Source organism: Aricia agestis, chromosome Z (assembly GCF_905147365.1).
Source record: "Aricia agestis chromosome Z, ilAriAges1.1, whole genome shotgun sequence".
NCBI lineage: Eukaryota > Metazoa > Arthropoda > Insecta > Lepidoptera > Lycaenidae > Aricia > Aricia agestis.
The window spans coordinates 23416925-23438762 of record NC_056428.1 but is presented as its reverse complement, the minus strand read 5'-3'; the positions used below and the strand labels follow the sequence as shown (position 1 = coordinate 23438762).

Here is a 21838-nt window from a genome sequence, read left to right as displayed (position 1 = left end):
TTCTTTCATTTCTTCATCATTATTACCATTCACTATCCTGAATAAGCTTCAAGATACTAAATACCCTTCAACTTATTAGACTTTGAGGACGTGGTCTGGCACTTGGCAGTGGGAACTGGGAAGCAGCTGTCAAAAATGTCCGGCAGTGGGAGACGAGCTTCCCTCAGTAAGAATAAAATTGAGCTTAATTCCTTATCGGAGAACTTAGAACTGCATACCTCCTCAATTAACCCCGCGTCCTATTTGATGTTAGAAACGATCAAAACGCTCAAAATGCCTCCTATTTTGAGCGTTTTGATCGTTTTTAACATCAATTGGAACGCGGGGATATAGCCCAGTCACTATAGGGGGTTGACCTCTGAAAATCGAGACACCCAGTATATTAAAAATACGTAAAAATTTGTAGTTTGGCATCCTAAAACAGTTCTCAAAATTCACATCTAATTGGATGGTCGCAACTCGCAAGTTTTAAAATCAATCAGTCACAAAAATCGATTTTTTTACTGTATTTGCAAATATTTAGTTGTCTATGCGTTTTACGTTTTTCGTATTTAAATAGAAAACTTGTAGAGGATTAAATTCTACGTACGTATTCATACGTTGATAATGTTCTTCTTCATACTTCTTTTAGTAAGGACTAAGGACTAAGCTGCTAAGGAAGTAAAGTGTAGCCTTCTGTAATAATTGTCGGGCATTTAGTTCCTCAGACAAATGAATAAAGTAAAGGCAGTCAGGGAGTGTCGACAAAAATTGAAAAAGATCGTACTCAGATGCGACATCAGCTAACCTTTCCCCATTAAAAAAAATATCGAAAAACTTCATAGAAGTCGCAGTGGTGCGGGAAAATATGACGCGCCTATCACCGATGCCTTTAGAAAAACGTGGCAAGTGGCAACGTTATCAAAGAAGGTGGATGCAGGTGCAGGCGGGCCGATGCGCGGGGTGGGCGCGTGGCGCGGCGTGCGCGCTCAGTAGCGCGAGCAGCCCCGCGCGGCACACACGATGTACGCGCTCCCGCTCGTCGCCGCACTGCTAGGCGCGCTGGCCGGCCAGCCCGGCGCCGGAGCCACCCTGCACTGTGCCATGAGACGAGAGATATCCCCCTGCACCTGCACCCAGAACGACCCCCACACCGGCACCATCATCGTCCACTGCAACAAGATCAACACCTTCGAGGACATCACCCGAGCCCTCACCAACAAGTTCAGCCCCGAGACCAAGATCGACCTCCGCGTCTCCTACTCTCAGCTGCCCGACTTCGAGGACCACAGCTTCCGCGAGCTCGGCCTCTCCATCACCAAACTCTGGATGACTCACGACTTACTAAGGCAAGTGTAGCTAAGGAACCGCGGGAGCCCTTTGTCGGGAACGTGACGTGAAACAGTGCGCGAGTCCAGGGGTGACGACGGGTCCGCGATAGGAGAAGCCGTGGTGATGATCGTTATCTGTGGTGTGGGCGGCCTCACCCGGAGCCGACCCGCTCGTCGATAGATTAGCTCGGGGACCCGGCTCGGTAAATTTCCCTTCGATTAGTGCATGCCGTTTGTCAACATGAAAGCGTATCATAAGCAAGCAGTCCGTGAACGCAAACAAGAGCGCACTGGGGAGCACGCTCGGAGCTTAGATAATGTTTCGGTAATTAAGACAACCGAAAGACAATAATAAAATTGTCCGTGACCCACCCGACCCCTATTGACCACAATTGATCTCTCATGATCTTCAAATCGACACGGCATGGGCAAATCATATAGTCATCTTGTTTAATAATTTTTCAGTAACCCAATCGCTCGTCATTTCTGCGGAATCGTGAGTCACACGCGTCGGTACTATCGTCCTTGTCTCTGAAGGGATTTTGATAATTTCGTCCATTTTCATACTCGTTACGTTGTTACGATAGTTTCATTCGTTACGTTTTAATGCGTGTGCAATAGCCGCGGATTATTTGCCGCAGCCGAACTCCACTTTCGTAAGAGGGTCTGTTCTAAGAGGCAGTGTGATAGTTTGCGGGGTTATCGGGGGTCGCTTCTAAAGCAGTAAAATTGAATGATATCGCATTCGTCGTGTCGTATTCACTATATTTGTCCATTAACAGAACTAACAAATTACGGCTTTTATTGTTTATTTTCACTTGTAATAAATTATTATCGTTTAGTGATAGGAGTGCGAAAATTTGAGAATTGTGACAACTTACCAGAACCGAGCTGCGCGTGCGCCTTTTCTGTAGAGTATTTTGCGAAACTCGCGCTGTGAATTCACGATTTTTTTAAGAGTACTGTAATTTCTTTGGTGGAATGGCTACGAAATCTCAAGTTTAATTGAGTCTAAAGATAAAAACATGCAATGTTTTTCTCCAACTTTGTTGACGTTGACGATAACAATTCTAGAAGCTATTAATAACAAAGTAAAATACAAAAAAGATGTTGAAATGAATGTTTTATAGTAAGAATAGTCTGAGCACTCAGTGAACAGGTCAAATAGGGTGGTTAAAATTAGGAGGTCAAAGTGTGAAAGGAATGTACATAAGTAATAATTTTAATCAAATCGTTTCCTACGACAAAAAGCAGTGCTTATGTGGTTATGAACAACAAGGGTTCACAAAATATAAGTATAGTTTATTTTATGGAATCAGGTACTCTAATTATTATCTCGGTTTACCAATCTGCAATCTCAGGAACCACTAAATCTCAGTACCGTAGTAGTTTTAAAGTATCGACAAACTCTACCAATTGTAACAAAACTAATTTATTAAGTATACTTTAGGTTGTGTATCTGTTCCCTATATGAGTTCACTGTGAAAGTAGCAGCGCTGAAAGAGCAAATTTTTCTGTGATTTCAATGGGCAAGTTCGTCACAAATTTTTCCATATAAAATACAAATATGAAAAAAGTTACTCTATATTAGGTGACACATGAACACTCTAAAGTATTATCACTCAGTTTGTTACACCCTGTATACGAGTAAGATTAAGAAGGCGACATACGCTTGTTACTTTCTTTGTTAGAAGTCAATAAGATATTATCAAAATATCTCAAAGAGAAACTTATATGACACGTTCCTCAAAACATAAGGTCTATATAGATCGGTATTCCTATTTCGAATGATACATTATCGAAAAATAAAGCTCTTAATTGCTTGATGTTGTAACTCTTATCAATGTGAGGTATCTATTTTTTTGTCCTTATTATTCGTGATACGAGCTGTCTGCAATCTTAAATTATTCCACTGTTCTGACATTATTAAGTGGACATAATATTATAATACATAGTTCGTTGGTACTATCGGAGAAATGGATCCATAGGCTGTTGGTGGACTTAAGATTATTTGGTCTGGTTACATTAAGTTAACTAGAGATCGCCCAATGGTCGAAATTCTACCTTAGTTTCAACGACATTATATTAGGACTACTATCTATATTTTTATCATATTTTTTTCAACTCTTGTCTCTGGGACTCAGCTGATCTCAGACTGGCCGTGTAAGCATTGTCTAATAGTATCTTAGATTCAATAAAAAAAACTATAATCCATTTTCAATTTGTCACCTTGTTGTCAACAGACTTCAACCATAAATAAAAGAGTATAATTCGTATGTATAGGTCACTCAAAAATCTGTCATTTTTCCTAGTGTGTGTGTTGTAGTGTGTGTAATGGTTTATTTGTTAAAAAAATGTATGATAAAAGCATAATTTCAAAATAATATTAGCTCGATGCACTCCTTCACCACATAAACTATAACTGTGCAAAATTTCATTCACCTACGTTTCCGCATTTTTCGTCAAAAGGGATACAAAGTTTTTGGCTCACGTATTAATATATAGATTTTGGTCGTGATTTGTCATGTGGATTTGACATGGCCCGACTAAATAACGTAAGTCAGGCAGGTCCACCTTGCGTCTAATAAGTAACTCAGGCAGGTTGAGGCAGGCAAACATTTTCAGCCCTTATAGTATCAAATTAAAAATCATTTGTCATCTGCTTCAGAGAAATAATAATTGCTTTATTTGTGGCGGAAAGGCTCTGTTCTACTAGAGCAGTTTTGAAACAAAATTACACATGAGGTTACCCGTCCCTACTTCTTTGTTTTTCGTGGCTTTCCCTACCTACTACTACAAATACTATTTACTAATATTATAAAGCGGAAGAGTTTGTTTATTTGAACGCGCTAATCTCACGAGCTACTGGTCCGATTTGAAAAATTCTTTCAGTGTTAGATAGCTCATTTATTGAGTAAGGCTATAGGCTATTTTATCACGCTAAGACTATAGCAACGCCAACATTGTCATTTTTGTTTTTTGGATACGGTCAGAGGGCATGCGTCGCGGGCATGACTCACATTCGCTGTTGACTGCGCTACTGGACATTGTTCTCGCAATGTTCCAGTACCCGGTACAAGTATATATCACTTTTAACTCGGTCCAAGTCTCGTTGATCGCAAGATCCCGGTAGGTTCGGTATACCGTAATAGAACCAAAGAACAGAGAAAAATATGGAAAAAAAACAGGAAAAAATATTTGAAAGTGCTTACTTATCTCATGAACTTATAACTGGAACAATTTTCATATTATTTGGCATAGATATAGAGAGGACCACGTGAAGAGGGCACAGACATTTCATTTATGGAAAAATGTACAGTTTCCGTGAAATTCCTAATTTACACGGGACATCCATGACCTAGGAACTTTCAAAAAAATCTTGTTCCGTAGGCGGGATTCGGCGTGAACGTCCTTTTTATGTACTTGAAATCTGAAAACGTCTCATTGGTACACGTCTCCACCGGTCTTCCCACTAGGCCACGATAGACTATGTAGAGTTAGCAGGATAACCTAAGACCCTTCCCCTACGGAGATGCCGTAATTTACCGTTTTTAGAGTCTTATTAACTCATAATTTGGAAGTTACAAATTTATAATAAAACACATCAATAATCTTCAGCATATTATACTCATGATATCAGCTTCCAAAGAAATATCAATTTATTTAAATTCAAGCATACATTCAATATCTCCCTAGTATTTACAAATTACTTACGTTTATTAGAAACACACGCTAATAGATCGACAATGTCATTAACTACATATTTGCCATTTGAATTTTTTTATGTCAATTTTGAACTAAGATAAGTAAAAAAATATAGGATTTTGCTACGATCTCGGCAACGCCGCAAATGTCAATGGTCAAGGTCGTTTGCTCAGGGGATGGCCTTAATGCAGTTATATTATTTTAAACACAAGATCCCAAAGCTCATATTATTTTAACTACATGTAGCCCGTAGTCTGTGCAAGAGTATATATTATGTCACTCGTACATAATACATATTACCTACTGTTACATATAAAAGAGTATATGTAACAGTGATATGTTACTGATTAGCTATACTTTTCTCGTGAATTTTCAATTTGACAACATACTTTAACCATACCTAAATAAAAGAGTACAATTCGTGTTTGTTACTCTAAAATGGTAGTGTGCACATTTTTGTGTATTTAATGTTTTATTTGTTAATTATTTTTAACAAAAAATTAAAACCGACTTCCAAGGTAAAAACAATAATTACATCCTTATAATATGAACTAAAAAGTATTAAATAATTTTTCTTATCTTATAGTACCTTTTTCCGAATTCGGCTAAACCTCAACTATTTCTGTACTCAATCTTCATCATTTTGAAGTCGGTGCCAGTTCCAAAAGTTTTTTGGAAGTCGGTTAAAAATGTATGATAAAAGCATAATTGCATTAGTTCGATGCACTCCTTCACCATGTAAATTTAAACTACCTATGTAAAATTTTTATCAATTACATTTCCGCATTTTTCGTCAAAAGGGATCCAAAGTTTTTCGAAGCGCTAAGCTTTAGATGCTAATAATGTGCTAATAATGTCAAAATTTTATCAAAGTCACTTCAGTACAATATGAGACATGAGTCATGACTCGAAGTAAATAAAAAAGTAAACTGTATGATGATAGCTTTATGTAGAGGTGTCTTACTGTCATATTGGCGGTTCATACTTAGCCTTTCTTGACAAATTAGTAAAGACCGGGACGCTATTTCAATAAATCCTTACATACAATTGCTTGTGTCCTTGCGGTGTAGCGGCCAAACCGCTCGTTCGCGCGGACGAATATAATTGTTAAAGCGGTTTTCGTAGAGCAAACAAAAAATGTAGAGCTCTCTTGTTCGTTAATATTTTGAGGTTCACCAATATAACAAAGCACTAGTGAATTCATAAATTCCAGTGAAAGGACCTCAGAAACCATATAAGGTCCTGTCCGCACTGCGAATTTTCGCCGCGCGATATTTATTCACAGGTACTGCGGAGTGCGGAAAATTTCTAAGTGATAAATGATAGTACTTTGAGGTTTTAGACTGTATGAGACCCCGTATTGAGTACAAATGTGTATAGTTCCCCTTTTATAGAGTTCGCTGTGAAAATAGCAGCGCTAAAAGGGTACTTAACTTTTTTTTCATCTTCGTAAGGAAAAATTCACGACGCGCGGGCGCTTGCCCATACAATCACAAAAAATCTTTTGATCTTTAAGAGGAGTCCACACCGCCCTTTTTTCCAAACGTTGTCCCCTGTTTCCTCCCTGGATAATGCTAGTAGAGTTATAATTTTTTTCCTGAATATCTACGGCCACTAATACAATATCCCTATGTTTTCTTTTTTTTTCATAATTTAATTATTAAATAAGATATGAACGTTCAAAAACTCAAAAAAATGGCCAGATTTTCCGCTGTGTTCAAACATCCAGAAAACAGATCTGGCTAGATTATACAAAAAAAATAAAACATAGGAACACAGCTCAAGTCTTTCTTTAATCTTTGATTAAAAAAGTACTTAAATCGGTTAAGTTTTGGAGAAGGAATCAGGGGACAACGAATCGTTGATTTTCTCGATTTTCTGCAGTTGTCTCTATCGCGTTCTGCGGTATAGGCTTGAGGTAAGGGAGACAGCTATAGATATTACACGTACTTTTTTTTTCATTTCTCTAGCCCCTGGTGTATCCTCTTAAGCAGCGCTGCTACTTTCACAGTGAACTCTATATTAAAAACACATACACAACCTAAAGAATTATCACTTAGTTTTGTTACACCTTGTAGATTACTACTAGAGATCGCCCAATGGTGGAAAATCGAACTCAAATAAAAAATTGAGCTCTTACTTTACATTGCTTTATACTCTGATAAGTTTAGATATCGTTAGAAAAATACACTGTATATAGGATGTAACAAAACAAAGTACAAATTTTTTCGACCTTACTTATATGACGTCCCTTTAAAAGAGTTCAGTTTGAAAGTTTACTTTTTTAATATTTTAAGGGCGAATTCATGACAGTGAGGTATTTTTCATAGAAACATTTCCAAGTTAGTTAAAAACTACAGGATGTAACAAAACATATCGATTAAATAGTTTATCGTAATTCGTATGTACGATTTACGAGTCCTTTTTATAGAGTTCACTGCGAAAGTAGCAGCGTTGGATTTTTTTTTATCTTTGTGTGGAAAAATTAATGACTTTTTAGTTTTTGGTGATTTCTTTGGGCAAGACCCCAGCGTCATAAATCCCATACAAAAGTTTAAAAAAGTTACTCTTCCAGCGCTGATAAGTCTTTTTAGGATTTCCTTGTCCTTGATAAGGACCCATACACACTTGGGGTTAATTTATACTATCGCAGAGTCAAAGTGCATCGAAGCGAATATATATATACATCTGAGAATGAAAAAAGGCGGGCGCGCATCGGGCGAATTCGCCCAAATGCGCCCGACCAACGTTGAATAGTCTCGTAATGTGTGCGTTACGCTCTGGAGTTAAGGTTGAATTTTCTATGTTCAGTTTTTGGGAATTCGCTTGAATGCGCTTCGACTCTGCGCTAGTATAAAATGCGCTAGTAGATGCATTTCTTTTGTATAGATGAGAAAGCTGTGAAGCTTTGCAAGACGTCTCACGCAATTGAAAACTGTCAATTCAGTGAAAATTTTGAAATGCATCTACGCGTTACGTTGCATTGCATTAACGGTCTGATTTGACCCTTATCACTTTTTTTAATCTCTGTATTGAAAAAGGCGGCGTCTAAAGATGCTATTAGTTGTTTTTTATTTAGTCTCATTGGTTCAAAGTTCGCGTGGCGCTACAGAAAAAATAACGCAATGATAACGCTGCGATATAGGTTAGATTGATAAACAGACCCTGACCACCGGACAAAATTTCAGAGTTTAGTACAGTTGGTGGTTGGTACACTGTATAGTATAGTAAAGTAGTGTAGACAATAATCCCTGATGGCTGAAGCAGATTATTGCCACAATCAAATCAAAGTGCTTCACACACAGCAGATATAATATATATCTGCTGTGTGTGAAGCACTTTGATTTTAAATTATAATGTAAAGATATATAATATAGCAATCGAGCTAACAGATAAATCGGCTATTGATACAATATATCTCATTAGCTATGTCCACACTGTGCACTTTCATCTTCAATTTTCGTCATCAACTTTCATATCGGCGCATTTAATAATTGTATGCGTCAAGGAACGCAACGCCAATATTGTAATTTTTGAAATTTTGGATACGGTCAGAGAGCATGCGTCGCGGGCATGCCTTACGTTCGCTGTTGACTGCGCTATAAGTTATGACGCATGCCCTTGATGAAAAGAAAAAGGCACAGTGTGGACAATATATCTATCCAACCCAAGAGCCAGCGACAACTAGACTTTCGTCATTTTATAAAAACTGAAAGTTTTCCTGTCTATGACCCCTATAGAGTTAATAAAAACGATCAGCAACATCTCTAGCTCCATTATTGGAGCTCCGATCATGGTTACTTTAGGAGGGATCTAGTTCTGAAGGTCTACCTAACATACGGTGAATTATTTTATCTTATTTTCTTCGGGAAAGATTCAATTGTATAATAAGAATTAAGACCAATCTGTGCTTCATTCTGGCAATAAATGAATTATGAATTATGAATATAGGATAACTGTAGGAATCTTGCCTTCCAGCATAGCTAGCACAAGCACGTGGACAAACGAAAGAAACTAAATTTTGACAGTTTTACCGGAAAAACATTGGAGAAAAAGTTTCTTTCGTATCTCGATATCTTCCGCTTTTGAAAATCTATCAGTCAAGCATGACGAACCGCTTTTGACGTTTAGTTTCTTGATATTTTTTTATTTTTATTATGGCACTTGGCTATAAAACCATGGCTAGTGTCGAGTAAATGGCGGCAAATTAAAAAAAATCGATGTATAGCAACCCTGTCTATAGCCGGAATTATAGTTTTGATCTACAAACTACGAATAATAAAGTTACTTAGTTCTTATTGTTCGTATTTCGTAGATCAAAACTATAATTCCGGCTATAGACAAGGTTGCTGCACGTCGATTATTTTTAATTTGCCACCATTTATTTGACTCTGGCCATGGTTTTATAGCCGAAGTGCCATAATTAAAAAAAAGAATCAAGAAACGTAAATGTTAAAAAAAATAATTGACGGTTGCTATGGAAAGAGTTTCTTGTCTTTGTCCACTGAAACTCAAGTCGACGGGTGGCGCCATGCTCAAGAAAAAGATATGACAGAAAGAAAAAGACATGGGAAAGAAACTGCCATTACTTTCTTCCGAAGAATCGACTGGGCAACGGCGTGCTAGCTATGCAGTGCCAAGATTTTTTGACAGTTGCTTCCCACTGCCGGACACCCCTAAAGTTTAGAATTTATTAGACCTTGTGATGGTCTGGTAGTGGGCAGCAACTGTCATTAGTGTCCATCAGTGGAAGACGAGATTCCTATAAGATAAAAATTTGAGCTTCATACTTTATCGAAGGTTAGGTACACCTTCAGAACTGAGTACCTCCTAGGTATAATTATATCAATAAAAAAATCCATAGGTATCGAGTCGATACTATCGACTGTACACCCGCGCGATCGAAATAATTATAGCAGAGACGAGTGACTGTCGCGGCCGTCCGCGCCGGGCACACGCTCAACGCAGCGAACGCCCTTAAGAGGATACACCTGGGGCGAGAGAAATTGAAAATAGGTATTTGAAAATGTATTGCTGTCTCACCAATCTCAAGTCTCCCACCACAGAGCGCGATAGAGACAACACGACAAAAGTTCTAATAAAAGAACAGAAAATCTTCGATTCGTTGTCCGCTGATTCCTTCTCCAAAACTTAACCTATTTAAGTACTTTTTTCATTAAGAATTAAAGCAAGGCTTGAGCTGTGTTCCTATGTTTTACTTTTTTTGTATATTTTAGCCAGTTTTGTTTTCTGGGTGTTTGAACACAGAGGAAAATCTGGCCATTTTTTTTGGGTTTTTGGACGTTCTTAATTCTTTTTTAATAACAAAATTATGAAAAAAAAGAAAACATAGGGACATGCTCATAGTGGCCATACATATTCAGGAAAAAAATCATAACTCTACCGGCATTATCTAGGGAGGAAACAGGGGACAACGTTTGTATGGAAAAACGGCGGTGTGGACTCCTCTTAAATAACCCCGACCGACACTCCAATCTCCATAGTTTCGTCGTTCTTGCCTCTATAGGGGCAATACACGAAAACTTCCAGCTTTTATAAAATGACAAAAGTCTGGATGTCGCTATTGCCGGGTCGGGTCGTATTGCATTGACGGATTTTAACGCTCACTGTGCCGGGGCGGGTCGGCGCGCAATGCATTGACGGATTTTGAGCCGAGGCTTGCCGGGCCGCATCGCATCACATCCGCGCGCCGCTTGCTATAGCACACTGTTGCCGGGGCGCAGAGGGTCTTGTCGGGCCGTGTCGCGTTGATGAAAATCCGCCGAGCAAAAATCCGCGCCTATGCGCCCCGACACAGTGTGCGATACACACATCCGCTTCCATACAAATTGTATGGAGGCGGATTTTTGCGATGCGCCCCGGCACGCTGAGCCCCGGTACTGCCCGTCTCAGGTGCTCACTCCTTAAAGGTGGCTTTCCGACCCATACTTCCGAGCCCTTGCCTTGCCCCGATTCCGAGTTTGGAGCCCAGAATATGATGCAAGGTAGTTTTTACCCCGGAATAATGTAAAACGAAATTGCGAGCTACATCTTGTTTCATATTGCTGTCATATCCTTTCATCTGTCACGAATTACTTCAAACCATTTTCGAAAATTCTTCGAAATGCTCTTAGGGGACGCCCATTTTAGGCGCTTGACAGACGAGCTATTATAGTAATTATACTGTATTCGGCGAACCATGGCGGTAGCGGTCATTGACTCCCTGTCAAAAACTTGTCATTTTCTATACAAAGCCGCGATTGACAACATTTGACACTTCATTGTCAATCGTGCCTTTGTATAGAAAATGACAAGTTTTTGAAAAGGAGTCAATGACCGCTACAGCCATGTTTCGCCGAGTACAGTAAGTAGACATTCTTAAGACTCTTTGTGGTACGTGATATAATAATAATAATACCTATACGTATTATTATGATAGTATTAAAATTGTTTATTAATCTATGTGTGATGGCATGTTATATTATGATATACTTATCACATCAATGACACGTCACGTGACTTATCATTATCATCTTGTTATAAACTTATAATCCAGTTGAACATAAAACGATTAAGCATATAATTTTGCCCTCGACTTAATAAGGATAAAAGCCAATATTATACAATACTAGCTGTCCCGGCAAACGTTTCTTTGCCATATAAAGTATTTCGCCCGTATTATTTTATTGAAGTGACTAAATAAGTATGTCACCATGGCAACGTCCATCGCTATCCCGTCGCACAAACAATGGTCGCCGTCAGTCTCGAGTTGTAATAATTTAGTATTATTTATTCAACAAATGCAATTGTTGAATAAATAATACTAAATGCTTGTCAATATAAAAAGTACCCAGTAGCCGATTCTCAGACCCACTGAATATGCATATTATTATGTTACGCTCAAAGACCGAAAACGCTCAGTGAGCGAAAAAATGGCTCACAACGCGTTGTGGTCATGTCTAGTGAAAACGGCCAAGCTGGGTTCTGGTAATCACAGAAATACCACATAGCGAAATTCGTGTTGTGGCTGACGTGCTATTCGACCACAACGCGTTGTGGTAATCGAGAAAAGCCACGACGCGTTCTGAGCATTTAAAACAGCCATGACGCGAATCCTACACGAATAAATACCTACACCAGATTCTACCCGGAAAAGTAATCGACATTGTTTGCTGCCCTTTGAAGGGTTAAGTTAACTCTAGCTAAGATAATTGATAACGATAATATCTGTGTTACAAATACTATCTATTCAGAATATTATACTATCTGTTATGTAATAGCTTTGCAAACCTACGGTATAATATACTGTCTTTTATGATACAGGAAGAATTTTTCAACGCTATCCAAATTTGGACCAAGAGCCAGACCTTCCTGCGTTTAGAAAAGCAGAAAGTTTACTTGTTTGTGGCCTTTACAGAAGTAAGAACGACCAGCAACTAAGGAGTTGCGGTTACTTTAGGAGATATCCAGTTCTGAAGGTCTTCCGTTTTCCTGACCTTCCAGAAAGAGTAAAGCTCAATTTCATCTATACTTTAATATTATAAAGCGGAAGAGTTTGTTAGTTTGTTTGTTTGAACGCGCTGGACTCAGGAACTACTGGTCCGATTTCAAAAATTCTTTCAGTATTAGATAGCCCATTTATCGAGAAAGGCTATAGGCTATATTTTATTACGCTAATACAAATAGGAGCAAAGAAATAGAGGAAAGTGTGGAAAAAACGGGAGGAAATTATTTGAAGGCACTTATTTGAACTCACTAATCTCAGGAACTACTGGTCCGATTTGAAAAATTATTTCAATGTTAGATAGCCTATTTATCGAGGAAGGCTATAGGCTATAGTTTATTGCGCTAAGACTAATAGGAGCGAAGAAATAGAGGAAAGTGTGGAAAAAACGGGAGAAATTATTTGAAATGGCTTATTTGAACGCGTTAATCTCAGGAACTACTGGTCCGATTTTAAAAATTATTTCAGTGTTAGATAGCCTATTTATCGAGAAAGGCTATAAGCTATATTTTATTACGCGAAAACTAATAAGAGCGAAGAAATAGAGAAAAATGTGGAAAAATTTGGGGAAATTATTTGAGAGGGCTTATTTGAACGCGCTAATCTCAGGAACTACTGATCCGATTTGAAAAATTCTTTCAGTTTTAGATAGCCCATTTATTGAGAAAGGCTATAGGCTATATTTTATCACGCTCAGACTAAAAACAGCGAAGAAATAGATGAAAATGTGGAAAAAAACGGAGCAAATTATTTGAAAGGGCTTATCTCACGAACTACTGGAGAATTTTTTCTGTTATTTGACACAGGTTAGAAGTAGACCACGTGAAGGACCATAGGCTATTTTTTGTGGACTAATTTGTCTGAGAAATAGCTAATTTACGCGGGTGAAGCTGCGCGGAACGTTATATTTCGCGTGGTCCCGACATCACGCGTAAACGGCTGGACCCATTTTGCTGAAATTTGGTATTTATTATACTTTGAGTCCCGAAAAAGAACATAGGATACATTTTGTCCCGGAAAAATAACTGTTTACTGCACAATATACTTATATGATTTGCGCGTAAACTATTCTATTTTGATGGAATTTGGAGATACTTTGAGTCTCGAGAAAGGACAAGGAATACTAATTTTGTTCTGGAAAATGCACGGATCCCGCACAATAAACTTTTATGATTATCGCCTAAAGTCTTAACTATTCAATCTATTTTGATGAAATTTAGTATGGCAATACTTTCAGTCTCGGGAAAGGACAAGGGATACTTTTTATCCTGAAAAATATAAGGTTCCCGCACAATAAACTTTTATGATTCTCGCCTAAACTTTTTAATCTATTTTTATTAAATTTGGCATGGAGATTGGAGATACCTCCGAACAGGAAAATAAGGATACTAATTTGAATCTTGGACAAGGAATGTTTTTTGTCCCGGAAAAATGTGCGGTTCCCACACAATATAATTTCTGATTTGCGCGTAAGCGACTCAATCGATGTACGGGAACCTTCAGCTATAAAGTCCACGCGGACGAAGTCTCGGGCAACAGCTAGTAACTTATATTCTTCGTGGTAAGTGGAAGAATGTCGTCTTCCAGTGCCGAACATTTTTTGACAGTTGCTTCCCACTGCTAGACATCCTCAAAGTCTAATACTTTAAGAATGTTTAAGGGTGTCTGGCACCTGTCAGAACTGGATACTTACCTCCTAAAGTAACCGCAACCGAAACTCCATAGTTGCTGGTCGTTCTTACCTCTGTAAAGGCCACAAACAGGTAAACTTTCAGCTTTACGAAACTGAGGAAGGTCTGGCCATCGCAGGCTCTTACTCTATTCGTCTTATGTGCGGCTGTATTTATGTTGCTTATTTATTTTCATAAACTTATAATATTGTATCCACTCTTATAACTTGGATAGTTTTTAATATTTTTTCTGTGTAAGTATAGAATATAGACGAAACCCGAAAATTTACAATGGTTCCGTACGCATTTTAGCTACGCCTTACAATAGGTATTTCAAAATAGCATCAAGGCACTACCATCTCAACTGACCAGTTACATCCCAAAATATGTATATCTAAACTACACGCAAAGTTTACTTAGTCATTGTTTAAAATTGTTTCTCCGTGTATTACCCTTTCTCGCTGATAATTATCTTCCATATTGAAATGTAAGTTGTAACCATTCATTATTAAATAAATTGGACGCTGTTAAGCATTCGTGTACTAACCCACTTAAAAATTACGTATTGAGTGAATGCAGTTATGTTCTTTAGATGATTTAGAACAAGACTGCATTCAAAATGTATCAACCAAAAAAATTGTGGGTTAAGACACTAACGCTTAACAGCGACCATTTAAGAATGGTAGTCCAGCGGAGGTAACGCTAAACGATTACTGAGGATTTTGCGATAAAACTAAACACCGTCCCTGAATCCTGATTCACGATGGGCATTCGACTCGGTTTCGGAAACTTCACCGCACGACATCCAATAAGCGCTCGCCGCCGCCAAGCATTGACCAATGATCGCACGTATAGTTTCCGAATCCGAGTCGAACGGAATCCGTGAATCTGCCCGCAGTTGAGATATTATTGTGCAATTTGTGAATCAGAATACCTGTATCAAACGATCCTGAAAATATTTTAGGAATTTACACACAAACAACTATGTCACATTCTATTATAGAAATTCGTTCAGGCGTTAAAGAATCTATGCCCACTCAGTCACAATTTCATAATTTATAGCGACAGAAGATATTTCAATGATTCGTTTATTATTAAAATAATCATAACGTATAAAAATAGAATTATGACGAGTGAGAACAGTGAGATACATTGGTTATTTATATAATTGCTTCTTAGAGATGTTCTGAGCGCACAGCTGATAGTAGTGATAACCAGCTTCTGTTATTTATTTTATCGGACAAGCGTGTATTCACATGAGCTCTAGAGCATTTTATAAATAAGCTGGGCCCCGATTATTGTGATAAGAATTTCGCTTCGATTCTCGGAGTTTCTTAAGCTTCGAGGTTCGTTTTGGTGTCCAACCCCATGGACCCCAAAACGAGATGCATAAATTAGATAAGAGGCCCACAGCCAAACTAGTACTTCGGCATATCGTCGATGAAGTTCCAACCTTCTAACTGTAGGTGCTTAGTGCTTATTTTATAGGACAGGGGCTCCCAAACTTATTATGTCTACCGCCCACTTTGAGAAAAAAAAAATGTACTTTTAAATTAAAGCCTCTACACAACGCCCGCGTTTTTTTCTGGGTTCCACATCGCCCCTCTTTAGGCCTTCGGCGCCAACAAGGGGGCGTTATCGCCCACTTTGGGAAAGGCTGTTATGGGAGAAGGAAAAGGAAAATCAGCCAAATGCGAGTCGGACTCGGGAACAAAGGGTTTCGTACCGTTATTGAGCGGAAGTTGGCAAAAAATTGTTGTATTTTGTATGGGAGCCTGCCATAAATTTTTATTTTATTTTAATTTTTTCATTAATTGTTAAAGAACAAATATAATTAAGAATTTTGTGAGTTGCTATTTCAAGTGCCTACCTGCTACCATTGATTATGAGCAAAAAAGGCCAAAAAATTTAACGTTTGTTGTACGGTGTACCTATAATATAGATAATATCAAATATGTAAAATTAATTAAATATTTAAAGGGGGATATTGTACAATAAAATTGATCGTCTAGGGGCCCGCTAAAACCGTCAATTACGAGATATTGATCTTGAATCCTTGACGGCGATTTCTTAAAATATGTTAGTTACGAGTATTAGAACTTAGGAGGTATTGGCACTTCAACGACTACATTGTATATTTTTACAGAATTACAAAAACTGTCGAATTTCTTTCTAGTCACAGGCCACAACTAGTCTCTACTTCATGCAATTAAGTTTCCAATAAAGATAGGGTTTTCGTTGTTGGTTAGTAACCAACGACACATGAGTTGCAGTGGTGGGAATGTGTAGTTAAGGCGACGCCTTGATAATTTGGTTATAGCGATATCGATTTTTCTCAGCAATAACCTACGAATAATAAAAACTAACTAAAGTTATGAAATTAAAGTTCATTGTCAGTATTCATCATGTCTTTGTCTTTAAATTACCCATAGCATAACACGATTATTCAACTTTTATAACACGGAGTAATCAATCAAAAAGACCTCTTTAAAAAAAGGGATTCCTATTTTGCCAACAGAGGAGAGTGATTAATTAAGCTCCATTTGTACATAGATTGATTCAAGCATACACTTTAATTTGCCCATAGCTTATATGAAATGTATTTATGGTTTTTATATTACGCGACAAAAACCATTTACGCCCTTTCCATTTTTGCTGTTCCATTGCTTGTTTTCTATGAGAGGCCGGCCCGGTCTCTCATAGAAAACAAGCAATCTAAAACATAATATCCAACACTGTTTTTGACTGTAGGACAATTGGGACCGTAATAATTATTATCCTAAAGACCTTAAGGATTAGCCTAAACTTAGGATATAAAACATTGTAGAGTGCTAGGTGACGCCCGCAACTCCGTTGCACAAAAATTTTTGTTTGTCGCACAGGAACCGTACATTTTTTCGGGATTCAAGTACTAAGTATAACAAATTACGGCCTGTTTCACCACTTCCTGATAAGGCTATCCACCAATTAACTTGACAGATAGAGTATGGAGAATTTGTCAAATAAGCCTATCCGGCACCTTATCAGGAAGTGGTGAAATAGGCCCTTAGTATGGAATTATGGATATGGTTTAGTGTGGATTTTCAAAATCATCATCCCTCCACTGCAGTCGGTTGAAAATCGCAGTATGTAGGTCCAAGTGCAATCACGGGGCAAAGCTAGTCCTCCAATTGGCTCCATTTTGTGATTTAATTACCCTTTGGCCTGGAGACAATTACAAACAGTACTCGGCCTTCTCTCTTATTAAATTATGACATACTAGTTGACCCACGCTACTCTGTTCGATGCGACTATACGTCTCGTCTTTACTACGTCAAAAACGTGTAACAACACATTTTTGACGTAAAGTAAAGAGTGTATAAAGTAAGACGTCACTCAAAAACTAATGATTTTACGGGTAAAATTATGAGTCAATTCAGACCACAACGCGACGAGGCGAGGCGACGTCTGGCGACGTCTTGCGAATCTGTCAATGCATCTACGCCGTCTACGCGTCGCGTTGCGGCCTGAATCAACCCGACTGTAATAATATTTTTGTGGGTTACATAAAATAACCCAAGAACCAGCGACACCCAGACATGCGTCATTTTATTAAAGCTTAAAGTTTGCCTGACTGACCCTAATATGACCCCTATATAATATAATAGAGGCTGGATGATCTACAACTATGGTGTTTCTTCAGGTTTTATAAAATGACGTAGTCTGGCTGTCACTGGCTCTTGATTTAAAAGTGTTAACGTTTTGAGAGACGGATTTTTAATACTGTACGGTGTACCAGTAAGATAGGTAATAATATTATGTACGATCGTAGAAATGGATAGATATTAGATCTACGTATTGTTTGGTAGGTTATATCACTCATAACTTGACATGCGCCGAATAAGTAACGTAAACTTATGCAACTTCTGATATACAGGGTGCAATTAAACCTTCCTGCCAAATTTTTTCCAGGGCTTAGGTATCACTAGGAGAGTCCATTTAATAAAAAAAAATTGGGTGTTATTTTTTTTCAATGACATATTTTATCCTGTTTAAAATTGTTGCAGAACGGTTACTCACGGCGCGGGGGAATGAGAGGGGGTAACGCGGAGGGAGACGCGCGCGCGGGGTCACATGATCACATCACGAGCGGGCGACGCGTCGCGCGTCGTGTCCATTAATTGTAGTGTTTTTAGGATAATCTTCCCAAGCTATTTCTCAACATTTTAGTACTGAGTGATTATAAAAGAAAAAATAAGTGTATTTTTATTTTTAACAAGAATCAATGTATCAAAATTTGGCAGAAAAGTTTAATTGCACCCTGTATTATTATATGTCTTTATCACAGGTATAACATAATAATTATGTAATATAATATGGTTTTCTCCGGACGGAGTCGCGTGCACAAGCATACCAAAAGTATAGCAATATCATATCAAAGACATAGGTACTATTTAACTTTTACAGCTTCTATAAATAGAGAAAATAAATAAATAGAGAAAACTGTAGCGCCTAAAGCTCAAGCGCTCAACTAACTCAACTTGCCTCAAAACTTTACATTCCATAATTGTGTAGAATGTAAAGTTTTTGAGGCAATTTTACATACAAATGTAGACTAAGATGTTAACATTGATCATACCTTGTATAACCTCAAGATATTGTTTATCCCAAGACAGGTATCCGGTTTATTTAAAGTTTTCATTCTTCGATTTCGAACTAGATTGACTTAAAAAAGGCTCTATTTTTGTTTGTTACATAAATTGTCAATTAATTAGTCCTGCGTTTTGGAATTTGGTTAAAAGCGTTAACCAATAATTAATCGATCAATAAGTTTCCGAATTCGAGCCAAAGAACGTTGTAAATTAGGCCCAGAAATTGAAAAGAAGCTCTGAAGAAAGCATAATATTATGTACACAATAATAATTAAAGAATTAGGTAAATCGATTATTTCACAATTTATTACTGCTTCAATTGAGACGTTTGCATATTCATTACTCAGTCCTCCTGCCCGTCAACTTTACCAATGCCGAAAAAGTGTCACATGTTACACCTTGATTTTGGTGTTGTTCGTTATTTTCTTCACTTACCGCATGTAGATAATTACAGAATTTGTACAAATACTAATTGTGTTTTGCATGGCGCTAACAGATGAATCATAATCATAAATTATTGAGTTGTGATATATAATTAATTGCAGTGCTACTACTACTGATACAGAGATCGCGAACATTTTGGCGCCAGGCATGAAACTGATTACGTAGTTCAGGGCTAATGTCATATTATGTCTTAGAAGATATTAGAAAACATGGTCGTACAATTTATTGGCTCGCTAGGGACATCACAATCATTGTACACCTACAAATCTAAATCTAAATATTATTATAATATATTTATTAGAGATGTGCCGACTAGTCGCCGACTAGTCGGTAAAGCCGACTATCCGACCACTTTTGTAGTCGGCGACTAGTCGGCAATAGTCGGCAAAAAGCGCCGACTATTCGGCTTTTTACTATATTACTATTATTGATATTACATTTAAGAAAACCTTTTACATTTAAGAAATTAAGTGAATTGTTTCTAAAATTACTTGCTTGTAAATAAATATCTATGACATTTATTAAATAACAACATAAGATCTTCTTCATTCTAAAAATTTATAATAAAAAAATACGTGTGGCACTGGAGGACTGCCGCGGTAAAGCTTTATGTCATGACGTTAACATAACCAAAACACGATCCGACACGTTCGCAGGCGGCGTACCGCGTATGCGACTTACCCGCGAATCAGCAGTAAACAAAGCGTTACGAAAACATCTAAAATCATAATCGGTTGGCCGACTAGTCGGCCGATTAGTCGGCTTCTTTACAACCGACTAATCGGCTAGTCGGCTAGTCGGCTAAAGTCATGATCGGAACATCTCTAATATTTATAACTCAAAGATGACAGATCGGGCTGAAATTTGGCATGCAGGTAGATGTAATGACGTAGACATCCGCTAAAAAAGGATTTCGATCAATTCTACCCCCAAGGGGATAATATAAAATAGATAAAGATATATATAAGATAAAATAAGGGATAAAAGTTTGTATGAAACTTTGTCAATTTTAGACCAATCGGACTGAGACTTTGATACCTAATTAATAACAATACTTCTCAACGCGAGCGAAACAACGGGCAAAAGCTAGTAATAAATATGGAAGAGTAACTGAGTAAAAATATTATTCCATGAAATGCCATCGAAATGCACATCTAAGTGTACTAATGTCTAATGCACATCTAGGAGTATAAATTCACACCTAGGTCTACAATAATTGCACATCAATTTGTACAATTACTGTACATTTAGGTGTACAAATGCTCATCTAGGTGTACAAATGCACCTCTAAGTCTACAAATGCACATCTAGGTGTACAAATGCGCATCTAGGTGTACAATTGCACATCTAGTTGTACAATTGCACATCTAGGTGTATAATTGCACATCTAGGTGTGCAGTTGCACATCTGGGTGTACAAATGCACATCTACGTTGGTTGTCAATCTCGGATCGGTCAAACAATTTTCGTTGATCTTCGTCTTTATGACAATAACATACAATGATAGTTATCGTTTATTGTACTCTATTCGATATTGTTTGCACATGTCAGAGTACAGCGCGTGTGTCGTAAGTTGGGGAAAACCATGGATGTAAAAGTTATAAAACACTAAATCGCGCTATACATGGAGCCAGCGCATTGTACCAGTGCATTGGGCCAGCTTGTAGAGTATGGAATGTTGCTCCCAACTTACCGTCAAGTAGGCCTAGGTACACTTTAGCCCAATGCGTTGACCGAATATGTACGACAGCTTAAGAAATTACGCAATTTGTATCGAAGGCATATTTTTGATCTTTTAAGCGAATTCAAATTCTTACAGTTTGGTCCCTACTAGAAGTAACCACTTCCCAATACTACTTACAAATTTTTTGCTTAAAAATAATAATTAATCCTATCAATGTTGTACTGCATTTATTGATAGAGTATAGACAAGTCGTATCTCGTTTCGTTTAGGACTTAAGACTTTGACTCTGTAAGATTCCAGTTCATATCCACATTAATGGTCTCTATAACTACGAATTTTGTGCCATTACTCATTTACCAAGAGCATGTTATTAGTGACAAAACAACCTTTGATAAAATTTTATAAGCCAACTGATTTTCTCTTTTTCTACAGAAATAGGCATGACAGTAGTATCAGAATTTATTGGTAATTTCTGGTAGAACGATTACCAGAAGTGCAGCGACCTGCAGCATGTTTGATTTCAAACATAAAGTGAACGTTTAATACATAGTAGAGCTTTAAAATTATTTATCTAGCTGGTTGCCAGAAGCACACCGTGTTTACTCTTGAAACTGGAGTAAAGTTTAAAAAAAATGGTCATTATTATTAGTGGCATACAGGGTGTATGTGAAATTTTTGTTTTGCTTTTGTATGGGAAAATTCGTGACGCTGGGGCACCCATACAAAAGTGAATAAAGTGCTTCAGCTTTTGAGTGTTAAGTCTTCAGTAAAAAAAGGTGGTCATCCCTGATATAACAATTACCAGAAGTGCAGCGTGTATAATCTGGAACCGACAGTTGAGTGTTAAATAGTTGGTCATCCCTGGTATAACAATTACCAGAAGTGTTTCAG

General features: G+C 37.7%; 1 protein-coding gene across 1 annotated transcript in view; it reads left to right on the top strand.

Annotated features, from left to right (window-relative positions):
- Positions 1-938: 938 nt before the first annotated feature.
- The window catches only part of LOC121738992 (protein artichoke-like), a 36435-nt gene continuing 15535 nt past the window's right edge, over positions 939-21838 (top strand). Inside the window, exon 1 of the mRNA XM_042131292.1 lies at positions 939-1328. Within this exon, the coding sequence (XP_041987226.1) occupies positions 1003-1328 (326 nt within the window). The 5' untranslated portion in view covers positions 939-1002. The remainder of the gene's footprint in view (positions 1329-21838) is intronic.